Here is a 24,202-nt window from a genome sequence, read left to right as displayed (position 1 = left end):
GAAGGCAGTGTTTCCAGTGGGTCCTCATGACCAGGAGCACAGCAAGAAAAAAACTGCTGTCTGAAAATGGCATCAGACAGACAAGTCCAACCAAATGAACCTGACAAAGGCACCAACAATACAGAGATGTAGTAATCTTTTTTCTTTTAAATACAAACATCAAATACAATATACAGCCCTTGCAAAGGGGCCATAGAAAAGAACATGAGTCAATATAAGAAATAAAGTTGTACAATTACAGTGGAACTGTACATATGGACAGCATAGACTGTACTTTTTTTCCCATCCACACCTGTTGACCTCCCGTTGGAATGTGAGAAGGGATCATTTCTCTGGTGGAAAACGCAGGCAGGACTTGAGAGAATGCATCTGGCACTGAAGGTTGCTAAAGATCCTTTTATTCAAGAAGAATATGCAGCAGGCAGCAGAATCTGCCTCATCAGCTATTTTAGTGAGACAGAGGGAACGAGTTTAACACTAGTTGGTGGAGGAAGAGTTTTGCATTAGCACCAACTTCGGAGGTTTTGGGACTGCAGGTATACAGGGAGGGCTACAGTCTGACTGTGATAACGACAGATTATCGAAATGGAAAAATGGTGTTGGTGACTGAAAGATGAGATTAGCCTGGGGGTGCAGAAGCATTATAGGTATAGCCTCACCGACCCAGACGGTCATAATCTAATGTGTTTGCTGAACAAATGAGGGGACTAGGGCCAAACTGGGACCAGGCTTTCTGGGCTTTTCATTGCTTTAGTCTACATGCATGCTTTGCTTTGTCTATCTGGTGACAAGCCTTGCTTAAAAGGGTTAGGCTGAGTTATCTCCTAAAATATATCTTAATTACTATTAATAATAATAAAAATAAAACTAATAATAATAAAAATAGTCAGAATAACCTTAATACCTGGGTGCAACTGAATTCATTGTATTGTGTTTTAAGGCTGACAAGATTTAAGGTCCCCAGTTATTTTCTTTTTTTAGATTTGAGAAATCTGTTCAAATTCCTCCCTTTTCTTTTTTTTTTTTTGAAAATTTATTCAAGTGTGTCTGGACCCAGGTTTACACACAGACAATCAGGGGTTAAACTGGGAGCGAGCAGGACAGAAACCAACAGCTGAACAACACACAGTGAAATTATAGTATAGTTAAATTTTATTTGGTTCATAAAAAGACAAAAATGTCATTCTTTTTTCTTTTCCTTTTTGGGGGGGGGGGGGGGGGGGGGGTTAAAGGGGTAGGGAGGGCTGAGCAAACCAAGTCTCTTCTTATTAAGATGGAATAAATCCCAATTTAACCCCTGGATTTTTACATTCATGTGAACGTGATCGCATATCATAAAGAGCTAACAAGTGATGAGTCGAAAAAGCTGCAAGGCGTCATGCAGTGCTACCTCAATAAGATTTACATCAATTCCACTGTTGAGAGAACAGAAATACTTACTTACTTTTTCCAGTAATAGTGTAATGGTATCAAGAATCTAAACATCATAAAGTGTAAGCATCTCTTTCAAAAACACAAAAGCTGTGATCTTCATGTACATGTGCCACACACAGCATCTAATATTCAGCTAATTTGATTTGCAACATGGTCAGTGATGTTATTCGCCTCTTTGATGTAGATTTCTTTTTAAACATAACACATTCCTCTAACACTGCAATTATATTCACTGTTACTGACAGAAAGACTTGTGTGACTTAAGATATGAGCACATATGAATCTACGAAAGCACAGACACTTTGTATGAGTGTAACGTGAATCTTGTAGTGCTTACAAGCTTAACATGCAGTTAATGTCTGGAGATGATATAGAGAACCAAAAACAATAAATACATTGTATAAAACATAATTTCATATCAATATATTAAAATACTATTCAAAATAATATCTTAGACAATATTGCAATATGAAATTGACTGATAAATAGTTGGTAGGCCTACACACACACACACACTCACACATTATATATATATATATACATATATATATATATATATGTATATATATATATGTGTGTGTGTATATATATAAGTATCTCTGTCCTTCATAGTTTGCTGTTTTGATTTAAGTGATTTAAATTTTCCAGATTTTCCCCACTGGGTAGCAGTACAATCCAGAGAGCTAATGCATTTTCTTATTTTCAACAATAATAACAATGAACATACAGTACACAGTCCCATAATAAAGATATACATACTGAATACAATATAAATGTCAAGACAGAAAAATAGAAAAATATCAATAGAAATCAAAAGTCAAATACATGTCAGAGAAAGTATATGTAGTAAAGTGTACTTATAAGTCTTTGTGATTCTTGTTGCTGGAGCTTGTTTTGGCTCTCGTTGGTATATTGGTTAACTCTACTGCTGTTCTTGTTTTTTAAAGTCCTGGAACACACTTCCCCATAAACACAAAGTTACAGACACCTGCAAATACAGACTCATGCAATGGCACACAGAGCTGCACGAGTGCAGGTGTGTACTCAACCATACATATCCAGTCACACATACAGAAAAACACACACCGCTCACATGACCGTGCAGCATTTGCAGGTCTGTTTCTTCTCCTTTTCCTTGTCTCCCTCCTCTCCATTGGCCTTCTCTTTCTCTGCCATGCTACCATTGGGGGGAGCCTGGTCTTCCGTGGCTGCCTCTCCTCCCACTTTCCCCTCCCCATCCTCAATCACAACAAACTCAGCCTTGACGTTGCCGTCCACCCCTTCCATACTCAAAGCCGTGCTGGTTTCCTTCTCATCCTCAACGGTCTTGTAGCCCATGAAAACCAGAGTAACTGGGTTGTCTGCACTGGCTTGGTCAGGGTTAGGGCCCAGCAGTTTGGCTTCTATCCCTGTCACCTCTCTCTTGGGGGTCTGACCAGAAGTCTGCACTACTCCATTCTCACCTATAGGGAGCACCACAGCATCATTGGAAGATTATGGAAGTGTGACAAAAGAGGGTGGCCAGGAGTATGTCAGACAGACAAAGAGAGAGAGGAAATATTGTTTTAATGACCTCCGGTAGACACAGCTAATTTAATAGAGCAAATGAAGAGGCTGTAATTAGTAAGCTTTCTCTTTCTGCCAAAGGTGTTCAGGCTGTGTTGTCATAGTTTCCTGTGTAATGATATGTTGCCATGGGGACAAAACTTACCTCCATTTTCTTTGGCAACACCTTTATTGGCTGGGATGCCGGTCTCGAGTTCTTCAATTTCTTGCTCCAGCCTGGCTCATCAACACACAAACATGGAAATGAATGACTGGATTGAATTTGTAATTCTTCTATGACCACAATGATATATGTAGAGTCAAACTCACTAAATCAAAGAAAAGATTAATTTAAATAACCGATCAGTCAGTCAATATTGGCTGGAGGTGGCACATAATCATAGTGGAAAGTAATGAATGTTAATTTCAAAGTCCAAAACACCCCACAAATAAATGAAACTACATTTCTTGTGTGTCTTATCTGATTAATAACCAGAGTGTTGCATTTGTGTACCTTCATTTTGACTATAAAAATGGTACATATTTGGCTGAAATAAAGTTCAGAATAACATAATTATGTAACTAATATTACTACTACTAATACTACTACTGTTTCGAGGTTTCAGCAAGCTCACCTGAGGATGACCTGCTCCAGAAGTTTGGTCTTCATCTCATCGTCCTGCAGGCGCTTCTGTGTTTCCTCTTCAGCTGGAGCTCCATCTAACAACCAGCGCTCCCTCAGTGCCTTTGACTGCAACCAAACACAAAAAATATTGACATGATCATGAGAATTAAAGTCTCCAAATGTAACCAGGTATACTGGATGAGTCCTTTAATTTCTTTATAAAGTACTGCCCTTGATACCTCTATATTATTTTGGTGCATTCATTTATTAAAAAACACCTCAGTGGCCCACAATATGTTTTCCCATAAGTAGCACTCTTTCTGAGGCACAGTGACAAGCTCTTTAGTTCATCTAAAACAAAAACCTACCCATGATTGTGTCCACTGTGTCTGCTGACTGCTGCCTCTCAGTGATTCTGTCACACACTTAAACGGCTGCCAAACCTTTTGCCAAGCGGACACTATGGCACCCGGCCAGAGGAATGAGGCTGCCAGCACTGAACTGAAAAATCCAAACTAACATTTAATTCTCCTAATATACTCAATTGAGCGCAGGGTTTGGAAATTGAGATAAGTTAGGGAAAGATAAAAACAAACCAGTCCTAATCTTAAACTGCATCAAACATTTCCTGCAGCTTGACAGTGATTACAAGAATATTTTTCTGGATGAGTAGAGAGTATAGTGTGTGGCTAGATTTACTGATAATTTTTTTCCTTTGATATTAATAACTGCAGATAAAGTTAATCCTAGGACATAATTAACTCCAGAACAGCAGTAAATATAAACAATACAGGAATTAGAAACATGTATTTTCCCTTGTATTTCTTCCATACCTTCCTCTTCTTTCTAATTTTTTTCCTTTGCCAATTTCCAAACAACAATGTATTCTTATCTATTCTTACCCCATCCACATGTACTCCTGCAGATAAGCTTATATCAAAGTGGATAGTTGGCATGCTGTGAGGTAAATATAACAGTGCTTTACTTGCAGCTGTTAGATCATACAGCAAACTACAATCCTGCCTAGCCATATGAAAAAGTGCTAGAAAAACCTTTTGATTTCACAAGCTGGCCTGACAATCTGGACCACTGCTCAATGTGAATTCCTCTGCGGTGATGCAACATGAATTTCAACAGGAAAAACTCCCCTTAGTTTCTTTTCTTTTTCTTCTGGCTTTTCTCTCCGACTCAACCCCAGCCCATTCCTCTGTCGTGCATGATTCCCTATCCATCATAAAGTTCGTGAACTTGAACATGGTTAAAAATGTCAGGGTGCACCTCCCTCACTTTCTATCTGTGTTAATCTGTTTATTTTTTGTTAAACTGCCAGTCACCCTGTTGCATCTCCTAGTTTCTCCATGGAGTAATTTAGCTCCAGACACTCAGCTGCCCAGAGCTGTACAACTCACACGGTGTAATTCAACACTCTTCATTCCCCGGCCCTGCATGGTCTCTTGGGCAGTGAATCTAAACCTGCTCCCCCACTCTGCATTTCACTCTAGTCTCTCTCATTCTTGCTCTCTCTCTTGCTCTCTCTCTTTCTCTTGCCACACCCTACTACCCTAACGCCTGACATCACTTAATGCAGTCACTCATGCGAATGCAAGCACGTGCACACACGCCAGCCTGCATGAAAAGTCGTAAAGCTGGGCTGCTGAAGTTACATCTCTTTCCATTGTTCTTTGCAGTAAAAGCTGCTAACGTAGCAGACAAAGGGCGGAACTGGGATACCAGATACACACACACTCACACACAGACACATACACACTTCTGTGCACGCGTCCAAATGAAGCGAACAGCTGTAAAGAGAAAAGCTGTATTTCAAAATGCATTTTACTGCTTCCTTAACACAATTTCTTAAAAACAAAGTTTGCCCAGTCAGTATAATCTTATTATTTGACCAACCAGAGCATTTAAAATAGATTTTTATAAGGTTTTTATTTGCTGCTCACAGGAAAGGCTTATGTTTAGATCTATGTATTTTTTCTGTCTTGAAAGACATCACAGCAACACAGGGTTAAAGAGAGTTTTTCTTCTAAACATTTCAATGCAAAAGCTAATGACAGACTCAATCCCCCTTTTGACAATCGTTCAGTTCGCCTGACAGGCTCGTGTGCTGCATGTACCTCATAAAAAGGATGTTGGGAATCAATATTATGCATTTTTTATTAAACAAAGTGTGGTAAAAAGCTGTTGCCTTACTTTTAACAAAAAATGCTCAACAGCTGTTTTTAAGTTTGTTTTATTAATTGATTGATTTATTTTGAACACATATAAAACAAGTTCACCTTGGCATGGAAAGAGTTGTCCTAAAATGCTCTAAAAGTGTTTAGACTAATGCTTCATCAGATGAAGAATAACAAATAAAATCATTCGCATGCATGTTGTAAGCTGCTGTACTTGAAAACAAATAAAATGCAGAAGTTAGGGCTGATGAACGTTAGATGTTACCACTCAGAAATCTGACTTTTATACCATTTATTTACATTTGTTCCAGTAAAGAGTTGGAAATCAGAGTTCCTCATGGTCAGCAAATGCAGCATTAGATGAGGCGGCAGCTCTGTTGGAGTGTCTCCGCCTTTGTCAGAGATGTCTGGGCAATAGAAAGTAGCTGCTTTGCAAAGGTTAATGTACAACAATGTATCAGACGCTGTTCCATTCTTTTGTATTATAACCAGAACAACTTCCACAGTTTACTTTTTCAACTTAAATTAAATATATTACATGTAACATGATAATATGACAACTTTAAAGTGTTTCTTTTCATTCATACAGAAACAACATACCAGCAAATGAGTCCCCAAATATCAAACAATTCCTCTTTTACTTTGAAAGAAACAATTTATTAGTGTTTAGTGCTGGTAATTACCCATATATTGGTTTTCTACCTTTTAAAACACAGAATATGAACAGTCACTTGCTTCATATTTTGTTTGCCTGAATCACATCTATCCATGCTCTGTGTTAACACTGTTATACTACTTCTTGTGGTTTCATCAGCACAACTGGACTGACAGTGTGTGTAAGCGCCTGCATTAGTGTGATTTACCAGCGGGTCAGGTACAGTGTAATAAAAATGCTGTTTGTAAACGGAGACATTTATTGGCTTTTCCACATGAATGCTGCCTTGCAAAAGGAATACTATTTGTGGTGTGAACAAAGAGCTCTGAAAACTCCTGGACAGCATAATTACGCTTCCCTTCTGCGTGTTCGTGTGTATGTGTGTGTCTGCGTGTGAAACGAAAAGCGGGGTGCGGTGGGTGTAAGAGCAGTTTCCTGTTGGTGGGAGTGGGACAAAAATCTGTTTCCTCTGCAAAAGCCCACCGCATTGTCTGGGGCTTCTGTGTTCTTTTATGAAGCAACACACAAAAAATCAGAACGCATGCATGTGTGGACACACACTTACAATGGTTTGCTCTGAAAATAGAAAAAGTGGGAGCATGCAGGGGGCAGCAGCGCAGGTCACAAGTGAACATACGAACATCAAAACGCCTGCACTGGCGCATACACACCTCAACCTTTGCTCTTATCGGTGAGCTGCTGAATTGTCCTAAGCTGAAATAGCTTTGATAGTGCTGACACATGCACTGACAATAGCCTTGGCTCTGATATAGTGAGTGTGTATCTGCATGTATGAGTGCATGTGTGTGTATAAACAGCATGTGGAGGAGCTGTTGGTGTTATCTTTTGTCCATTCTGAACATTCCATGACAGCAGCAGTTTGGGAGTATCTCACTATGTTGGACTGATAGATGTGAGAGGACCTGCGAGTTTAATGTTGTTGTGTGGGTGTGTAACCGTGCTTGCACATGGAGCATGACTCCTGAAAAAAAACACAGAACTGCCCGGCAGAATTTCACTTTCAAGTGCTGGTAAAGGAGAGGCGTGTGGGGGTGCAGATGACACATACATTCATGTTATCAGTGGGGAGCTCGAGTACTTTTCAAACAAAGTCAAACTGGTATGTTCTCACAGGATGTGCACTGTGTTGCTACATTAAGCTACAATATGCCTGTTCACTGGTTGCAAGGACATGGACTCAATCAAGTCAAACATTGTACAGACTTGTTACAAAGGAGCAGGCTGGCTGAAATCTGTTTACAGTCCAGCTGATTCAGATATTTCTGTTCACACATACGTACAGGAGCACAAATTGCCATTTGTTTAGGTATTACATTCGTGGGGTGTTTCAGATTAAAGTATATAGACCGAACACATTCAATATTTGCTTATAAAGGGGTGGAAAAATGTTAAATTGGAAGAAAACAAACATTTAAAACGTTAAATAAAATGAAGGTTCTGGTGCAATGGGGGCACCATAAAGGAATACTTTGGATCCACATAAGAAAACTATTACACCTCTATGTTCTTTTTAAAACTCCATAATATTCAGTATAATGCAGAATTCTTTACTAACCATTTTTTCTTCATATATTCTATTAATTTATTTAAATAATCTTTAGGAATAGTTCTCCAGGCTTCTTGAATGACTTTCTAAAGCACATGTTTGAAAGTTTGCTGCTTTTTGTTCTTTTCTCTGAAAATGAGTGAGAAGTCAGCCAAAATCCAACGTAGAAATTTCAAAGACCTTCAGAAAGCCTGAAGGATTATTGCTCAAGACCACTTCAAGTGATCATGAAAGAAAAGAGAGTCTTGAGGCAAGGATCAAGGCTTTTGCATAGATTTGTAATTAAAGTTTTGTCAGTACTGTGATGCATATGCAAAATGTATATGAATGTGGGATTGTGTGTGTTTGTACCTTAAGATGCTGAAGTTGTCGTCGATCATCATCCAGCTGCCTCCTTTTATTTTCAATCTCTGTCTGCTTCTTCCTTTTCTCCTGTTACCACACACACACATCACAATTACTCACAGGTGCACAATAAAGTACTATGTAAATAGCTCAACCCTTGTGAGATGTTTTAATGGTGTTGTAGATGATTTAGTCATAGACTTAGAACCAGTACTGGGCAGACAACTCTTTATATGAGTTAAAGTGATGTTGGGAAATGTACTTGTGATGCAGGGCAATACTTGTGGAAAGATCACAATCCCTAGATAAGACATCTTGTCAGGCTTCAAGGTATGCGTTTGTGACCAAGACACAGGATTTTGGATTAGCATTTGAGAAAATTTAGGAAGCAAGTCTTTACCGAGAGAACAAGGAGCCAAACACCACCTACAAATAAGAATGGGTTCATTTCAGCCAGCGGACGATGCTTCACGCTGGTCACTCAATAGTTACAGTAAAGTTTTTGTTGTGCACTTGTGTATGATATTGGGTAATCTATACTCTTTATGTGACAGGTTGTCCACTTACTTTTCCAAGTGGATTGGATTGCTTTTCTACTTTTACTACTTTTATAAGCCACTCTTGGCTGTGATAAGATCAACCTTCAGCCACTTAGCTTTCTTTTTTATGTTTTTCTCAGACCATTTATACTGTTCAGCTGGCTCAAGACAGATGTCAGATCAACATATCCATCTTACTGTTATCGGTCTTTTCCATGACTCTTTACCAGCAGATAGCCAGGCTAAGAAAGCTAAAGAATATGAGTGCAACAAGTCCTTGTTCAGTGAAATCTAAATGTCTTAAGGGTGCCTAGTACAGCCTATTCTGAATTTTAAATTAGATAGGTTTAGACCTGGTATCTCACATCAACTGTAGAATCTCTTTCACTAGTTTACTCCTCTTCAAAAGTTTCCAGACTTTAGGTGAAAACACCTCTATATAAAAAATGTCACTTTTCCTGATGCAAATTGTAACTGCTTGGTAACAAATGAAAGCAAGGATTGACCTGGATATTGGGAAAGATTGGGCCATGGAATGAATGGAAAGATCCTGGCTACAAAGTCGGGTTAGATGCACAGAGACAGACAGAGAAAGAAGTAGTTAATTTTACAGCATTAACTTTTGATGTCCTCTAATGGGTGGGGGAGATGGGATCTAAAAGGTTGAAGCATTAAGGCTAGCTATCAGACCTTGACAAGCAGCAATGATTTGTTGTTTCTACAGATATCAGCGTGCCCTGATGTGCACTCTGTAAGAGAAAGGAAGAAACAGACAAGGATTAAGTGTGTGTGGAAATAGCTTACAGCGATGGCCTGGAGTCTCTCCTCTTGTGACACCTCAGCCATCCTGAGAAAAGAGGAAAAAATGGGTTAAAACCACACGACCACGACCATTAGAAATTACATACAGTGATAATAAACTTTTTTTGACCGCCACATTCCCTTGCCAACCATTTACCTTCAAATGACTTCCCAGTGACTGAGGTTAAATATCTGTCTATTTGGCACTAAATCAGTGTCTCCTTCCTGTTCGGACGAGTCAGTGTAGGCATGCTAATGCGCAGGCAGGGCGCTGCTGGAGATTCCTGCTCTAATAGGTTCCAGACCAGAGATCCAGGATGGAGGATGGACGGAAGCAGAATTGAAGCCAGAGGGGAAAGACTGTGACTGTTGCTCAACTGAGATGGGACAAAACTATGCCCACATCATACTCCCAAAACAAACAAAGTAAATGTCGGGTATCTAATTATTATATGGTGCAAATAATTAACCAGTCATTACTCCTATAGCAGGTCATAAGACGTTCAGGTAAAGACTTTTTTATAGTAATGATAAATGCATGGTTTAAATATACAAGATAAGACAAGATAAAAACGAACCAACTTAGTCTTGTTTTAGAATAAAGATGCAAAAATACAATATTTATCTAAGTTTTAAAACAGGATCTCTACTGTTCCTGCCATAGTATCCTCCACCAAGAGCTATGCCTACCTAAGGGGAAACTATGAGTGGGACGTATCCACAGCTTTTCTATATTTAACCCTCTAAACATGAGTTTCCATTTGCCAAAAATATCCACTGACATTCCTTTTGCTACCAACTAGATAAGTTTTGTTTTTTAAGTGTTAAATGGAGTCTGAGGTTTAAAGGAGTTTTGTTTTTCTGCTAATTCCAATGTTGTGTGTGCACAGTGTCATGTCTGTATTCCTTTTAAAAGCTGAATACAGTTAAATTCTTACAATAAAAATTAAATCAAGTCATTGATTAACTGACAACAATAGCAAATAAGTTGTTAAAGTCTGTTTTTAATCACAAATATGCATTGGGAAAGCCTGTGTTCCTGTTGCATGCTAGTGTTGGTTGCACTGAATTACATATTCTAAGCTTTTTTCTAATCCATTCCTCAAGAAAATATGACAATTGGTACACAATGACAATAATCAGTTCTATCTATAATATTTTGTTTATAACAGATTTCTAGTTTAGGCCAAATTTCGGACGTATGCCTTATTATTTTTACATTAGAATTTACAGAAAAGAAAGAAAAAAAACTGTATTTAAGTAAAATAATTTAGAAGAAACTATTTATAAGAAACTAAATTCTACATCTGTATATTATTTTAATATAGCATCAAGTGAAAGTGGAAACCTGATAGTATGATTGAAATATGGAAATCACATAGTCCAGTAGTGATTATTAAGTTTAAACTCACTGACTTGTTGTCAAATTGCCAACAGTTGCAATGCTAAGAGCAGAAATCGACTTATCTAGTTACTTTAGCTTTAGTACAAATAAGAGATGGTTAGCAATGTTAGCAATGTGGGCCTCTTCTAGCCTGAACTTGCATCACAACAAACATGAAAGCCTTATGTCTTTTCACTTTTCAAAACCAAACTCTTACAAATGAGCTTTGATAAAATAACTATATCAGCCAGCCAGCCAGCCGGTCTAAAACATAGTATTACTCCTGATGGGTGGCAAGGCCCCCACTGCCACTGTGTGAATTAGCTTGAAGAGCTTTGTGAAAAATAAAGAACACATTGGTTTATTGCTGTTTATTTTCCATATTAAGGGTTTGCAGTGCAACATTTAAAAAAAGAAGAAGAAAGAACTTCTCAAACATCTTCTTTTAAGCTTGCTAATTCAGTGTGCAACCACTGACTCAAACAGCCTCCGACTTGTGGAGGAACCATCTGTAACATGCAGGACACTGTTTCTGGAGCTGTTGCACACAAACACTTGAGTAATCCTAACAGGCACACTTTTCTCTGCCTTCCCATCAAGCCGCATCACCATCACATGGAGAATTTTTGGAAGAAAAGCGAACCACAATCATCTGATCGACCCCTCGAGCGCACACACAAACACAGACATATTGTACTTCCTGGATATTTTTTTGCTTCTAATTTTTGCATCTCTAACTGATTGAGCACAAACAGGAAAAATAAAACAGCATGTGAATAAGACATGTGAAAATGCTCCGAGTGGAATCTGTTTTATTATGATAGACCAGCACTGTGAAAGATTAAATGTACCACAGCTAGTGGCATCAGCTGGGGTCATTATTAGAGGAATGAATATCCTGATCTGGGAAAGGTCACTTTGAACATTAGAAGAGAAAGTTCAAATCTTCATATTTCTTCTGTGACATGACATGTGGATGAAGGCGACAACTACTAAAAGAAAAAGTGACATATTATAAAGTTCAGATAATGTTTACATCGTAGAAAATTCTCTTTTGCTGAAAACACTTGTCCTAAACTGCTGAGTCAGCTCAATTATAGTTTTTTTGTTTCCTTCTTGTAATGACATCACAATAAAATCAGACTTTGTTCAAAGTGTGTTAAGTTCACAGAGTACTATTTAGTAAATCTGTCAATTGGAAGTATTATTTGTAACTTTCCATCCACACTCTATAGAGCTCTTAATTCATTATGTGGAACACCTATAGTAGAAAAAGAAGCTGCGCACTACTTCTGTCGATCATTGTGGCCAGATCTCTTTCAGACCACAAAAATCAGAAGTCACAAAAATCTGCACAGCGAAGTCTAGTTAACTAGCTGGGAGCTCTGGGTTAAAAATTTCCACCATTTAAAACAGATTTGAAGTGTTCTGCTTGTCCTTCTTCCGTAATACTGTAATACCTTTTTAAGACATATTGGAAAACGATGTCCACTTTGTTGGAGAAAATGTTGGCTCATGTCCTCTCTAATAAATTATGCACACACAAGGAGAAGCCAGAGCAGGCAAAATGACGGACAATTACATTTATGATGGTAAAAGGAAGACATGGATGGAGGCAGGAAGCCACACAGGGACTGTGTAGTAAAGGGAAACCAGGACACATAAACGTAATTGATCACCAGTTTCACTCAGACAGAACTGAGAACGAAGACAAGATTTTACAGACTTGCAAATAAATGTTAACTAAAAATATGGTTGTTTTTTGGCAGCCTGTCAAGACAGGTGTGCAGACTAAGTCGGGAAAACAGACTAATGACCGTCCTTCTCTGAGAGCAGTGCTGCTGTAGCATTTCCAGGAACACATTAACTGCCTGCAAAGAGCACCATCTTCCTTTTCTAACCACATTTTCTTATGATCCTCTAGCACCAGCAGTAGTCACTTAGCACTAAAATTCCCTTAAAGTAATCAATTTATAGCCTGTGATGCCTTTTTATGACAAAAAATATAATTATTTTACTTCTGTTGAACATGCAGGATGCATCAAACCGACATTGAATAAACATCCAGACTTTTAAATGTTCAGTTATTGTATTTGCTGTGGACAGATAAATTTTTTAACTTAAGATATTGCATTTGTAAATAAATATTTTTTAAAAGCATGTTGCCAATATGACCAGATATGCTGGTTAGTAAAAAAAACTGCAGTAATTATTAACCACCCTCCACTGTGTGACTCCTTAACAACCAACTCCACATCCAACTACTTATCATGGATAATCTCAATTACTTAAAAAAAAAAAAAACACCTGGAGATGGACACTAAAACTTAGTGACTCTAATCTTCCCTCCTACACCCACTCATACTCAGAAGCAGAGATTTAATTAAAGCCGGTTTTTAACAGATAATAAACATCTCAATGTGTAACACCTAAACTGAGCAAATACCAACAGAACATCACAATCAAGTAAAATGTCAGGCAACAACAAATATGAAAAAATACATCAGTTTCCCCAAGAGTTTCTACATGATATACTAAAAAAAACAACCTGATCCAACTGAGAGGCATAACTGAAGTAGTTAAAGCCTGACATACCCCATTTTTCCTGTTACTGCCATCTAAAAACTATTAAAGAGGCTTCAATGAGAGCTTCTTTCAGTGGAGGACATGTTCTTTCATTACAGTAAACATGGGCACTTTGAGTTATTCACATACACACAGTCATAGAGTCTTAAAAGCTTAGTAGCATAACAAATCCACCGCTGAAAATGGATCACATCATATGCATTTTCTGATAAAATTAATGGGTTCATCTCTTCATGTAAAGTGCCCTGAGATTGTTTTGAACAGGCCTAATATCAACAAGAGAAATATGGGACTCCAAATCACTGCTAGAGCTTAGTAAAAAAAAAAAAAAAATTGGCTTAAAGTGGTCAGCACTTCTAATTTGGGCTATCCTACCAACTTTTGCTAAATCTATCCATAGCTTTTTGAAAAATCCTGATTAATGGATTAATGAATTGTTGGGCAATTAAATGGTAAATTAGACCCCTTCTTGCTAAACCAAACTGGAAAGGCAAAGTCTGACTAATACAGAGTGACATGTTTGCAATCAAGATATGGATAAACAAAAGAGGGACACAGATGAAACTTATCTTTTTCACCAAAACTATGACCTTTATTGTCATGTGGCAGCTGCATTTCACAGAGAAGTTGCAACAAATAAACTAGAAAATAGCCTTGAGTCACCCTAATAGATAAATACTGGCATGCATGCTTCAATAAATTCCTTTCATAGAGTCATTTCTTGCCATCTGAGACAAAGATGTGTTAACTCAGATGTTGCTTCATAACAGCACTGCCATTAATGAGACTCCACACTCTAAGTTAAAATGTTGATGCTGGTAATGATTAAAAAGAAATTCAGGACAAACTAAATAACCATAATTATTGACTAATAAAATCTGTAAAAATAACAGGTGTAAGCAGCGGTTGATATTACACAAAATACTTTCTCTTGGGAAAGAAGGGTTCGGGTGAAAAAGACTCTTCAGCTTAATGACCCAGGCCTCACGTTTCCAAAACTGAGAGACTCTGGAAGAGGAAACTAATCTGAAATTCCATTCACACAAACTGTGATGGAGTGACACTTGTTTCTCCTCACTACTCCACACGTCCATAGCTTCCTTTCTGCAGGCCAAAAGAGCAATGTGACAACAATGCCCCTCCCTCCCTCTCTGTCCGAGCTGAGCACTTGTCCCAGGCCACCATGCACACACACACACACACACATACAGTGACCTCTTCACCACCACACATGCAAAACTCCTATCAGAGGCACAACACAATCTGGGCCAAACATAAACAGTATGGTGCCAATAAAAACTGAAGGAAGTCCGCTGAGGTCACATGTTAGTATTCCAGGGTCGAAGCGTAAAACTTCTTTCCCACTTGAGGTCACCATTAAATAACAGCTGGATCAGTACAGAAGAGAATGAAATACTGTGCTGTGCTGTGTAATGTCCATGTCCAGAGTACAAATGAAGTTCTGTTTAACATCCAGGCTGAGAGGCCAAATGAGAAGCACACGCTGATTGAGACGTGGGGGGAAACAAGCAGACTGAGACAGTTTTGACATGTAAATCTGCAACTTACTCCATATGACAGTATGAATATTCTGAGTTTGTGCTGCAATTGTAATTTGTTGTATTAGATTATTTTGGGAACTCTAAAATACACAAAAGTTTCTCCACTTCTCATTACAGGTCAAGATACTGAACAATCTGTATTATTATATAATCCCTGCCTCGAATATTGTCTTATAAACTCGACCAGCAGACTGAACAACAAGCTACACATTTTTTTTCTTCATGCCAAAGCTGATGTGCATTGATAGTTTGGAAATAGTATAAAGAAAACACATTCTTTTATTTGTAGATCAACACCAGTCCAAAAGTCTTGGCCCAAACTTAAAGGTGGGCAATGCGTCCTGGTTACACCAGCCCACAACACTAAACAAAGTAGTTTTAAAGATAAAGGCAGTGTGAGAGGGAACACTTTGTTTGGGGGGGATATTGCTAGGGCAGGATTCATCACCCAGGCAATGCAGAACAATTTAATATGGAGCTTTCTAACATGTGATTAATGCTGAGAAGGGTCGATGCAAGCCAGCTTGTTCTCACTCCCAATGCGTCACTAACTGCCTGTACTGTCAGGAGCCCATGGTGTCACAAATCAGTGCAGTGGGAGGCCTCAAAGCTTGGTTTATGGCTCTTGGTTAGATCAGCTCAATGCCTCCAGCGACGCCCATGCCAGTGACCTACACCCTTGTTAGCATATGTGTCTGTGCTGTGAAGAAATACAAATAACTGGATATAACCAAGCTTCTGAGAGTATTTGCTTTAATTTTTACTGCAACGTATAGAAGAGTTAAGATATTGGTAGATATGACGTGCCTCAACTTTGATTCAGTTGAGCCTTTATAAAGATTAGTAAAATGTTTGTTATGATGTTTGCATTATGAATAAATCGGACACCGTTACAGCCTATTATTATAAACATGGCATACCAAACTGAGCAATCCCAGTTGTTGCTATGACCCAGAGTTTATTTCTGGGGGGGTACAAGTCAGGGAATGCTACAACCGTGTCACTGATACCCAAGCGTAGCTTAAGCCTCAGTCTTCAGTGTGCAGGATAAAAATAGTGAAACCTTAGCTGCACTTTAAGCTAAACTTCTCTATGTTTGCTTTTTCAATCAGCTTTGGTTCCTAAACCTAACCAAGTATGTTTAGTGCCTAACCCCAATCATACACTGAATGAAACTAAAAGCAAATATGACAAGAAAAAGTTTTGATTTTTATAGCCTTCAAACTGCTTGTGATTATAGTCTTTTTTAAGTATATTGTACACACATACTGTCTGATCTGGAATGCTGCTGTTTACTATATTTAATTCTACAAACCACTTTATTTCTGCCTCTTATAAGTCTCCTTAACAACTCAAGAGTCATTCCTGTCTATCGTCTTGATTCATGGCTGTCCTTGTTTTTCTCTGGACTACTCTTGACCTTCATTTACTTTTGCCCCAGTAAACCATAACACTGCAAATCTGTTGAGTTGCAGTCTTTGCTTGTTAATTCTTGTACATGCAGTGTCCAGGGACTGCTTGCTGTGTCTCCAGCTCTTGCAGCCATATTGATCCCTGTATTGTGATTACAGGAACTGCACAGAGGTCAGAACACAGTTTCAGCTTGTAGAAGGTAGAAATACAACATATGTAGAGTTTTTGATGTCACTGATCAGTGTGCGACAACGTATTTTGATGACTGTGGTTTGGTTCATTGTTGACAAAATCCAAATGCTGTTACCGTGTGGGGGAAGAAGCCTCCACCTCCACGAAAGGTGTTTTAGCTCCACACTTGGAAAACAATCTGTTTTGATTAAAAGGCAAACGTTAAATGGAAAGAATTTGCTACTAAGATTGTTTAAAACTGGAAAGATACAAATGTTTGTGAGCATATAATCATCATCATACAAGGGTCCATAACCATGCTAAAAAACATGCAATGACAACACTGCAATGTGGAGCAAGCAGTAGTCACCATACTATGAGTACTATAGGTCATATGAAGCATGGATAAGTTGTAAAAAGTTGTCATGAATCAGCTTCTAACATCCACTACATCCAGCAAAGACAGTTTGGGCATATGCATTTTTTTTTTATTTGGATTCTTCTCTAAAACAAACTGGTTTGAATATTTTTAAACCAATGGGGATAGCTTTCCTGGATCTTATCGCTGATAAGAAATCTATCACCTGATTTTAACATTTCAAACATTTCATTTGTTAACTTGCGTCTCACTATTGAAGGGATTCTAAGAAGTTAGTTGAGTAGCAGAAGAGAATGGGAGAAAAATAGGGTAATGGTTTTAATTGACTTTCACCCCAGTCTTCTTTCAAAAACAATATAACAGCATTAGCATCAGCATGATCTGCTGACAGAATGGTTTTCTGTAAGGATAAAAGCAATTTCCATGGTGAAACGTCTCCTGCATCTCGACAGGTGCTCGCTGCCTCTTTCAATCAGCAGCTTCCATTTATCCGGAAGCCTATGGACTTGTGTTATTAGAGCAGCTCTTAATGTTAACACAGGAACCATTAGGCCTAATAGGTGCTTTTCCTTATGGCAAGGTCCCAACCCCCACTTAAGGCTCTAAGGACAGTTAGGAATTGTTTATACTGTGTTTGTCCAATATCAGCCTGACTAATCTCCTCTGGTATTAAAAAAAAAGAAAAAAAAAAGTGGTTTCCTTTACAAGAGCTCTAATATTCAGTCTCTGTCTTTCTTTTAAACCCGATTTGTGTGTGAGTTCAGGTCATCTACAGTACAAAAAGAAGGATGATCCCTCTCTGCCGCTTATCAATAGTGCTTTTGATATAATCTTTGCAACAACAGTGATGATCGTCATATGAGCATGTGGGTGTGCGCGTGTTTTGGACTGCAGATACAAGAGCCTCCCTCACACACACACACACACACACACACACACACACACACACACACACACACACACACACACACACACACATTCAATATGAACACATACATTCTGCTGAGAACATTTCCCTTTGAGATTAAAACGACTTAGTACCAAAAAATGACAGTTAATCAGAAGACAGATGATCTGCTGGGAAAGGAGAGAGAGAAAAAAATAGATCCTTTCCTGCCTTATCTACTATGTAGCAAGGAGAGGGGTTTGCTAAGAGATGGAGAAAGAAAGAGTGAGAAAAAGTGACTATCCAGGAGAAAAGGAGAAGAGATTATTAGAAAGTGAGTAAAATTGGGAGATGGAAAGGGCAAGGTAGAATACAGTGCATTATCTATTAATATCTCACATCTCTGCTCAGATGCAGATTCTTATAATTTTGTATGCTTGCTAGATAACCTTTCAATTCCACTCATTTTTTTTATTTATCCCTACAATACCATCATTCAGCATAAAACTGTAAGACCCTGTGTAATGCATGCCATTCATTTCACACTGATTTTGGTTTTATAGCCTTTGCATAAATGATTCTTAATGACAATAAGGCCAGTGAGAGTAGTTAGCTAGAAACATTCTGTCCTGTAATGTTGTTGTTCATGTTACAGATATTCTATTTAACAAGGTAAATTCAAATTTTGTAATTTACTACTGCTGAAGCTTTTCATGGACAAGTCATAAAATAAAAAGAAAATTAAAAAAAAAAAACTTTTCATTTCTAGGTTTTCTTGTCATAACATTTAAGTTCAAGACCAATGATCAGTTTTATAAATGCAAATGGCAAAGATGTAAACATAATTCCACATCATAAGATTTAATTCAGGTTATTTTAATTTAGTCACTTTATATTTTAATGGATAGCTAAATATTGACAAAGTCCAACTTATCATCATCCAGAGTTAGGCCAGTGTTGTCCTAATTTATGCACATTTAGTTTTATTATAAACTTTCAGTCTGAATACTGTTTGCTGCATGAAAGTTATCAGAGGTGAAAATAAATAAAAAAAGAATCAGTTTCAGGCTGATAGACTAAAACACTTAAAATAACAAGGAAATGCACTGCAGAGGTGAGGGCTGAGTGGACATTCTATGTAATTAATTAAAAAATAGCCATGACTTTCAAATAGATGAATTCTATTCTATATTGATAAGAACCATTTCAATCACTGTACATGTTATTGTGAACTGAGAAGCAGCTTGGATGTCATTAATTATGACAAGTCTAACCATAAATATATCTAAGTTGGGGTTAGTTGGGGGCACTTAGTTCTACTGAACCTCATTTTTCACTGACAGCCCATGAATATGAATGAATGACCTTCCAGTTACCAACCAATTTCCCTATCTAAATGGGTGAAAGCAGATCCATCCAATCATCATGCCTCCCAGGTCAGGAGACAATTTTCAGCACACCACTGTAGACACACAGACAATCCATCTATGTGTTTCATTCACTCATTCAAACTGCCTGGCTACTGACAAAAATGCACACACAAAGCTGCCTATGCAAGCATACACGGGACAAAGATGAGGCTGCCCACAGTCATGATGCCACATGATGATTGGGTGAACAAGACAAGTGCTGTCAGCTCCACTGTGAGTTGCTGACAAAACACAGAGCAGTCAACTGGACATAAACCCTGAGCTACAGCCTAGCTAGGGCCTTTGGTAGACCTATATCTCACTCATATAATAAAACACAACAGACAAGAAAATAAGGCAGATATGCTGTTACATATTGAATATATTAATTATATAAGTTAAAATATGCAGTTTTTCCTGCTCTGGAGCAAACACTAATTCAGCTGTGTCCATATTCCCATCATTTACAGTGTAGAAAAGGCCCCAAAGTCTCCAGTTCATGTATAAATGACACATTTTGACAGAATTCATGCTCATAATGCAAACTCATTTCATGATTAAAAAAACAAACAATAAAAACATGTCCTTCAAAATTAAGATAAAAGCAAAACATTTTTAGACATGTATGTTGAATTAATATACAAGCTGTTTATAACCTGCAGTTTCTCTTTAGGAGAAACTAACATGGAAAGGTGAAAATCCCTTTCTATGCACATTTTCCCAGCATCTCTCGGAATCAAACAGGTGTCAAGCTATTTTGTATACAGCAAATGGGTGTGTTTTGTTTACAGACAATAATATGCCCTTGCAGCTCTTGTCAACAAAGATGCTGTCCATAACACAGAGCAGAAATCCAGGGGAGAAACAATGGTCATAAGATCAAACATAAAAACATCCTTTGTCTGGTTTTGGCCATACCTGCTGTGATCAAACATAATGACAAAAACAGAGTAAAGTGATAGGACTTTATGACATTGTTCCATTCACTGACAGGAAAAAAGCAGAAGAACACACACATACAAAAGCCTACGTGCTATTCTGAGAGGATGGAGGAGACGCCACGGTCCACTGAGGATGCACACTGTGCTATACACCCCAAAAAGCCAACGGCCTGTTCCGCTGCACAGTGTAAATTCCAGACGGGAGTATGTAATGGCCTAGGTTTATAAGCTCATGAGCGCCATGTTGGAGCGGACTGCTCACATCACAACACACAGAATCCCCTGCTGCTCCCCCGCTGCCTCCTCTCCTCCACAGTCTGCAACCAGTCAGCATCTCTCATCCGCGCGCGCAGTGGCGGCTGTGCGCTGCTGGCGCCACTGAAAATCTCCCGACAAGGCAAAAAAACGAATAAAAAAAACAAAAACAAAAACAACAACAACAACAACAACAAAAAAACAACAACAAAAAAAACAAAAACAAAACAAAACAAAAAAAACATATTCTCCTTCGCGAAACAGATCGATATAACATGATGGATCATCAAAGGCATTCGCGTAAACATGTCTTCCTGTTACACCTGTCGGCCCTATCATGCCTTCAGAGCACGGTGCTACAAGGCTGGGTCCTGGGCACGAGATATAACATGACATGACATAATAATGACGATATTCTGTAGCCCAATTCTCCCCCTAAATCAGCCAATGACTTTTCCTAATCACGTTATTATATCCTTGAAGGATGCGCGCATACTAATGCAGTGATATTGACACGTTTTTCTTTTTACTTACATCAATCTTGCTTTATAAGGAATACAGCACAGATATACCGCCAGTATTTTACATGTTTATTTCCTCCCGAACTATCTTCCATCCCTCTGCCCCGTTATGTCATCCCTCTCGTCCGAAGCAAAGGATGCTGCCGTAGTGCACAAGCAGCCGCTGGACAAATCACCAAAAGCAGGTCAGCCACAGGAAAACAGAACCACCGACAGAGGGGAGAACAATAATATTAATAATAATACAAAAAAATCACGACTTACTCTGCTGCAAATCCCTTTTGCGTCCCGCTGCCCACGCCTTCCAAACAAAGTGTCGTGTTGTTTATTTCTACACGTAAATTCAGAATACTCTTAACACCACCTCCCTCTCCTCCTCCTCCTCCTCCTTCCCTTCTTCGCTTGGCACCCCTTCTGTTATTGCCGAGGTGATGCCGCTGGCAGCTTGCGCGCACAGCCCGACGCTAATAAGGCCCCAATGGCTTCCTCTCGAGCGAAAAAGACGCACGCCGGACTTGGCTCCGGTCTTTTAGTGACTATCTCATGGGCAACAGGGCGTCGTCTGAAGCAGGTTGCGGTTTGGTTACGGCAGGGGTGAGAGAGAGAGTCAGGCTGGTATGTGAAGGGGAGTGCAGAGGGGAAAAGGATACGCCTCCCTGCCTTGTAGAGATAAAGGGGTCCCTGGCCGCGCACGTTGATTGAGATACGGGACCTCCTCTTCCAAAAAGGGGCCTGCTGGCTTATATTCAGCCCTATCTGACGTGCAAGAAACCAGCATGTGTGCTTCAGGGCAGCTGTGAAAGAGCAGAGTGCTTGCAACCAGACATTGGGAACGCATCCAGTTCTACCAGCGGAAAAAGCGCCATTCTTGCCACTTTTACTGTCCCACCTCCCCATCTAGTGGCGAAAAGTGTCAAGACTCCTTCGCACGTGATTTCATTCCGGTTGCTACATAAATAAACCCCGGCGGCTATGCTGAGGCTTTCGAGCGGCGATTTATGCGCCGAATTCGCTTAGTCATTAATCTGCTGCCTTCATCAAGTCAATGACAGGAGGATCACAGAGATATTTCTAAACAATGCCTGACCCTAATTATTCTCTCACATCTGTATCCTGAGATTATCCATAACATTTTGCACCTGCAGTCAACGTACAGCAGGGGGTGCTACAGTTCCAGACATGTTGCAATGCCTCTCCAGATATCCTGTCACCAGATCATGCACGCGCTACAAAATTAATCATCTAATGCATTAATTATGATAAAAAAAACAAAACAAAACAAACAAAAAAAAACAAAAAACAGCGCAACATATTTTTACATAAACTGTTTATATATATATATATATATATAAATATATATATATATATATATATATATATATATATATATATATATATATATAAACATATATATATATATATATATATATATATATATATATATATATATATATATATATATATATATAAATAAAACAAAAAAATTGAATATTGCGGAAAACTTTATTTATTTCAGGAATTCAACTTCAAAGGGGAAACTAATATATCCCTCAATGGCATCAATTTTTATTTTACGAGGAAAAAATATTCCACCCTTTGGAAGCTTGGGGGATACTTATGATATCACTCAGAAAATCTTTTTTTTTTACAAAGCACAGTCTGTATTATTCTGTATGGAATCTCATGAAGTAGTTGCTGGTGGATGTGAAACAGAGGTGGGCGTCACATTTTTGGCACTTGGTTTTAGGTGTACCTTTGCATCCTGGTACCTTGCATCTCCCTTTCTTTTCATTCATGACCATCCAGTGGGCTGTGGCATCCAGACGCACATCAGGGACCCGAATAGGTGTAGTGGGTCCTCTTCTCCTCTTTTCTTTGCACTCCACAGCAATTGTGGAGCTGGGACGACCTCTGTTAGATTGCAGACTGTTGACACTTTTGCACAAGCTTTCTGCAATACGGGACTTGAACGTATAAAACCTGATTTGTTCCTCTTTTGTCATCCCAGCGCTGCTGCAGTCTCTCTTGTAGAGCAGCCAGGCAGTCCCGATGGTCATGTCGATGAAGTGGAACATCAGCCGGTGGTACCACTTCTTTGACCTGATTCTGTTGCGGTACAGAGGCAATGAGAGAGTCCAGCAGATCCACTCCACCCATATTCTCACTGTACTCTCTCACCACATTGGTTGGCTGGGCGAAGGACAACCTTACCACTTGCTCCTACATCTGGCAGCTGAAGGGGTTGCACAACTCTCCCTGTGTAAGTCTCAAACTTGCGCGGGACACCATCAGAGCCAGCCAAGACAAGTATCTTGTAGCCCCATTTTTTTGGTTTTGCTGGCAGGTATTGCTTGAGTCTGTTTCTTCCCTTGAAAAGGACCATCTGACACGCACACACACACACACACACACACACACACACACACACACACACACACACACACACACACACACACACACACACACACACACACATATATATATATATATACATGTATGTATGTATGTCACATATTTATTTATTTTTCAGTGAGTTGCAGTGTCTTGTATGACTCACTGATGTCCACTGAAGTGGCTAATTTTCCATCCTCACCCATGCATATACTAGAAATATGCCTTTAACCAGGTGTCCACTGTCGATGGGTTAATGATGACACAGTTTGTTGCTAAATATTTGTATAATATGGTTCTCTGTTAAAAAATGTCACATTGTTAATTTAAGCACCTTGCTCTTCTTTTCCTTTTTGACTGTTCCTTTCATGAATCTCAGCCTCCATCTAACCCTATCTCTACATCCCCTTCGCTTAAACCAACTAAATTCATGCCCTCGTTCACCACATCCATAAATCCCCTTTTATTGGTCTTCATTTAGGCTTGGGTCTTCCAGTTTCAGCATCCTTCTTCTGACATGTTTACTATCCCTCCTCTGATCATGCCCAAAACATCTCAATCTGGCCTCTGCTTTGTCTTCCAAACATCTAACAGAGTCTGTGATGTA

At 38.9% G+C, this 24,202-nt stretch overlaps 1 protein-coding gene across 3 annotated transcripts; it reads right to left on the bottom strand.

The window, feature by feature from the left end:
• Positions 1-963: 963 nt before the first annotated feature.
• palm1b (paralemmin 1b) lies at positions 964-21,936 on the bottom strand. Of its 3 annotated transcripts, none has more exons than XM_041972370.1 (6): positions 21,469-21,936; positions 9,701-9,743; positions 8,364-8,444; positions 3,615-3,730; positions 3,146-3,216; positions 964-2,897 (listed from the first exon to the last, which is right to left on the bottom strand). In XM_041972370.1, the coding sequence occupies exons 2-6, from the start codon at positions 9,740-9,742 to the stop codon at positions 2,524-2,526; spliced, it is 684 nt and encodes a 227-aa protein (XP_041828304.1). In that variant the 5' UTR covers position 9,743; positions 21,469-21,936; the 3' UTR covers positions 964-2,523. The 3 variants fall into 3 exon arrangements, with proteins under 3 accessions (XP_041828304.1, XP_041828303.1, XP_041828305.1); XM_041972369.1 differs by lacking the exon at positions 21,469-21,936 and adding an exon at positions 21,218-21,389; XM_041972371.1 differs by lacking the exon at positions 21,469-21,936 and adding an exon at positions 9,855-9,956.
• Between the last annotated feature and the right edge of the window lie 2,266 nt (positions 21,937-24,202).

Source organism: Melanotaenia boesemani, chromosome 20, assembly GCF_017639745.1.
Source record: "Melanotaenia boesemani isolate fMelBoe1 chromosome 20, fMelBoe1.pri, whole genome shotgun sequence".
Classification (NCBI taxonomy): domain Eukaryota; kingdom Metazoa; phylum Chordata; class Actinopteri; order Atheriniformes; family Melanotaeniidae; genus Melanotaenia; species Melanotaenia boesemani.
The sequence above is the reverse complement of the archived record's forward strand: the minus strand, read 5'-3'. Positions and strand labels throughout refer to the sequence as shown.

What these genes read in the sequence shown, in the direction of transcription:
- palm1b (XM_041972369.1), bottom strand. An exon ending in AGAGACTCCAGGCCATCGCT is followed by an intron (nt 8,445 to 9,700) that starts GTAAGCTATTTC and finishes GTGTGGTAACAG; the next exon opens with GAGAAAAGGAAGAAGCAGAC. An exon ending in TGTTGCCAAAGAAAATGGAG is followed by an intron (nt 2,898 to 3,145) that starts GTAAGTTTTGTC and finishes TGCTCCCTATAG; the next exon opens with GTGAGAATGGAGTAGTGCAG.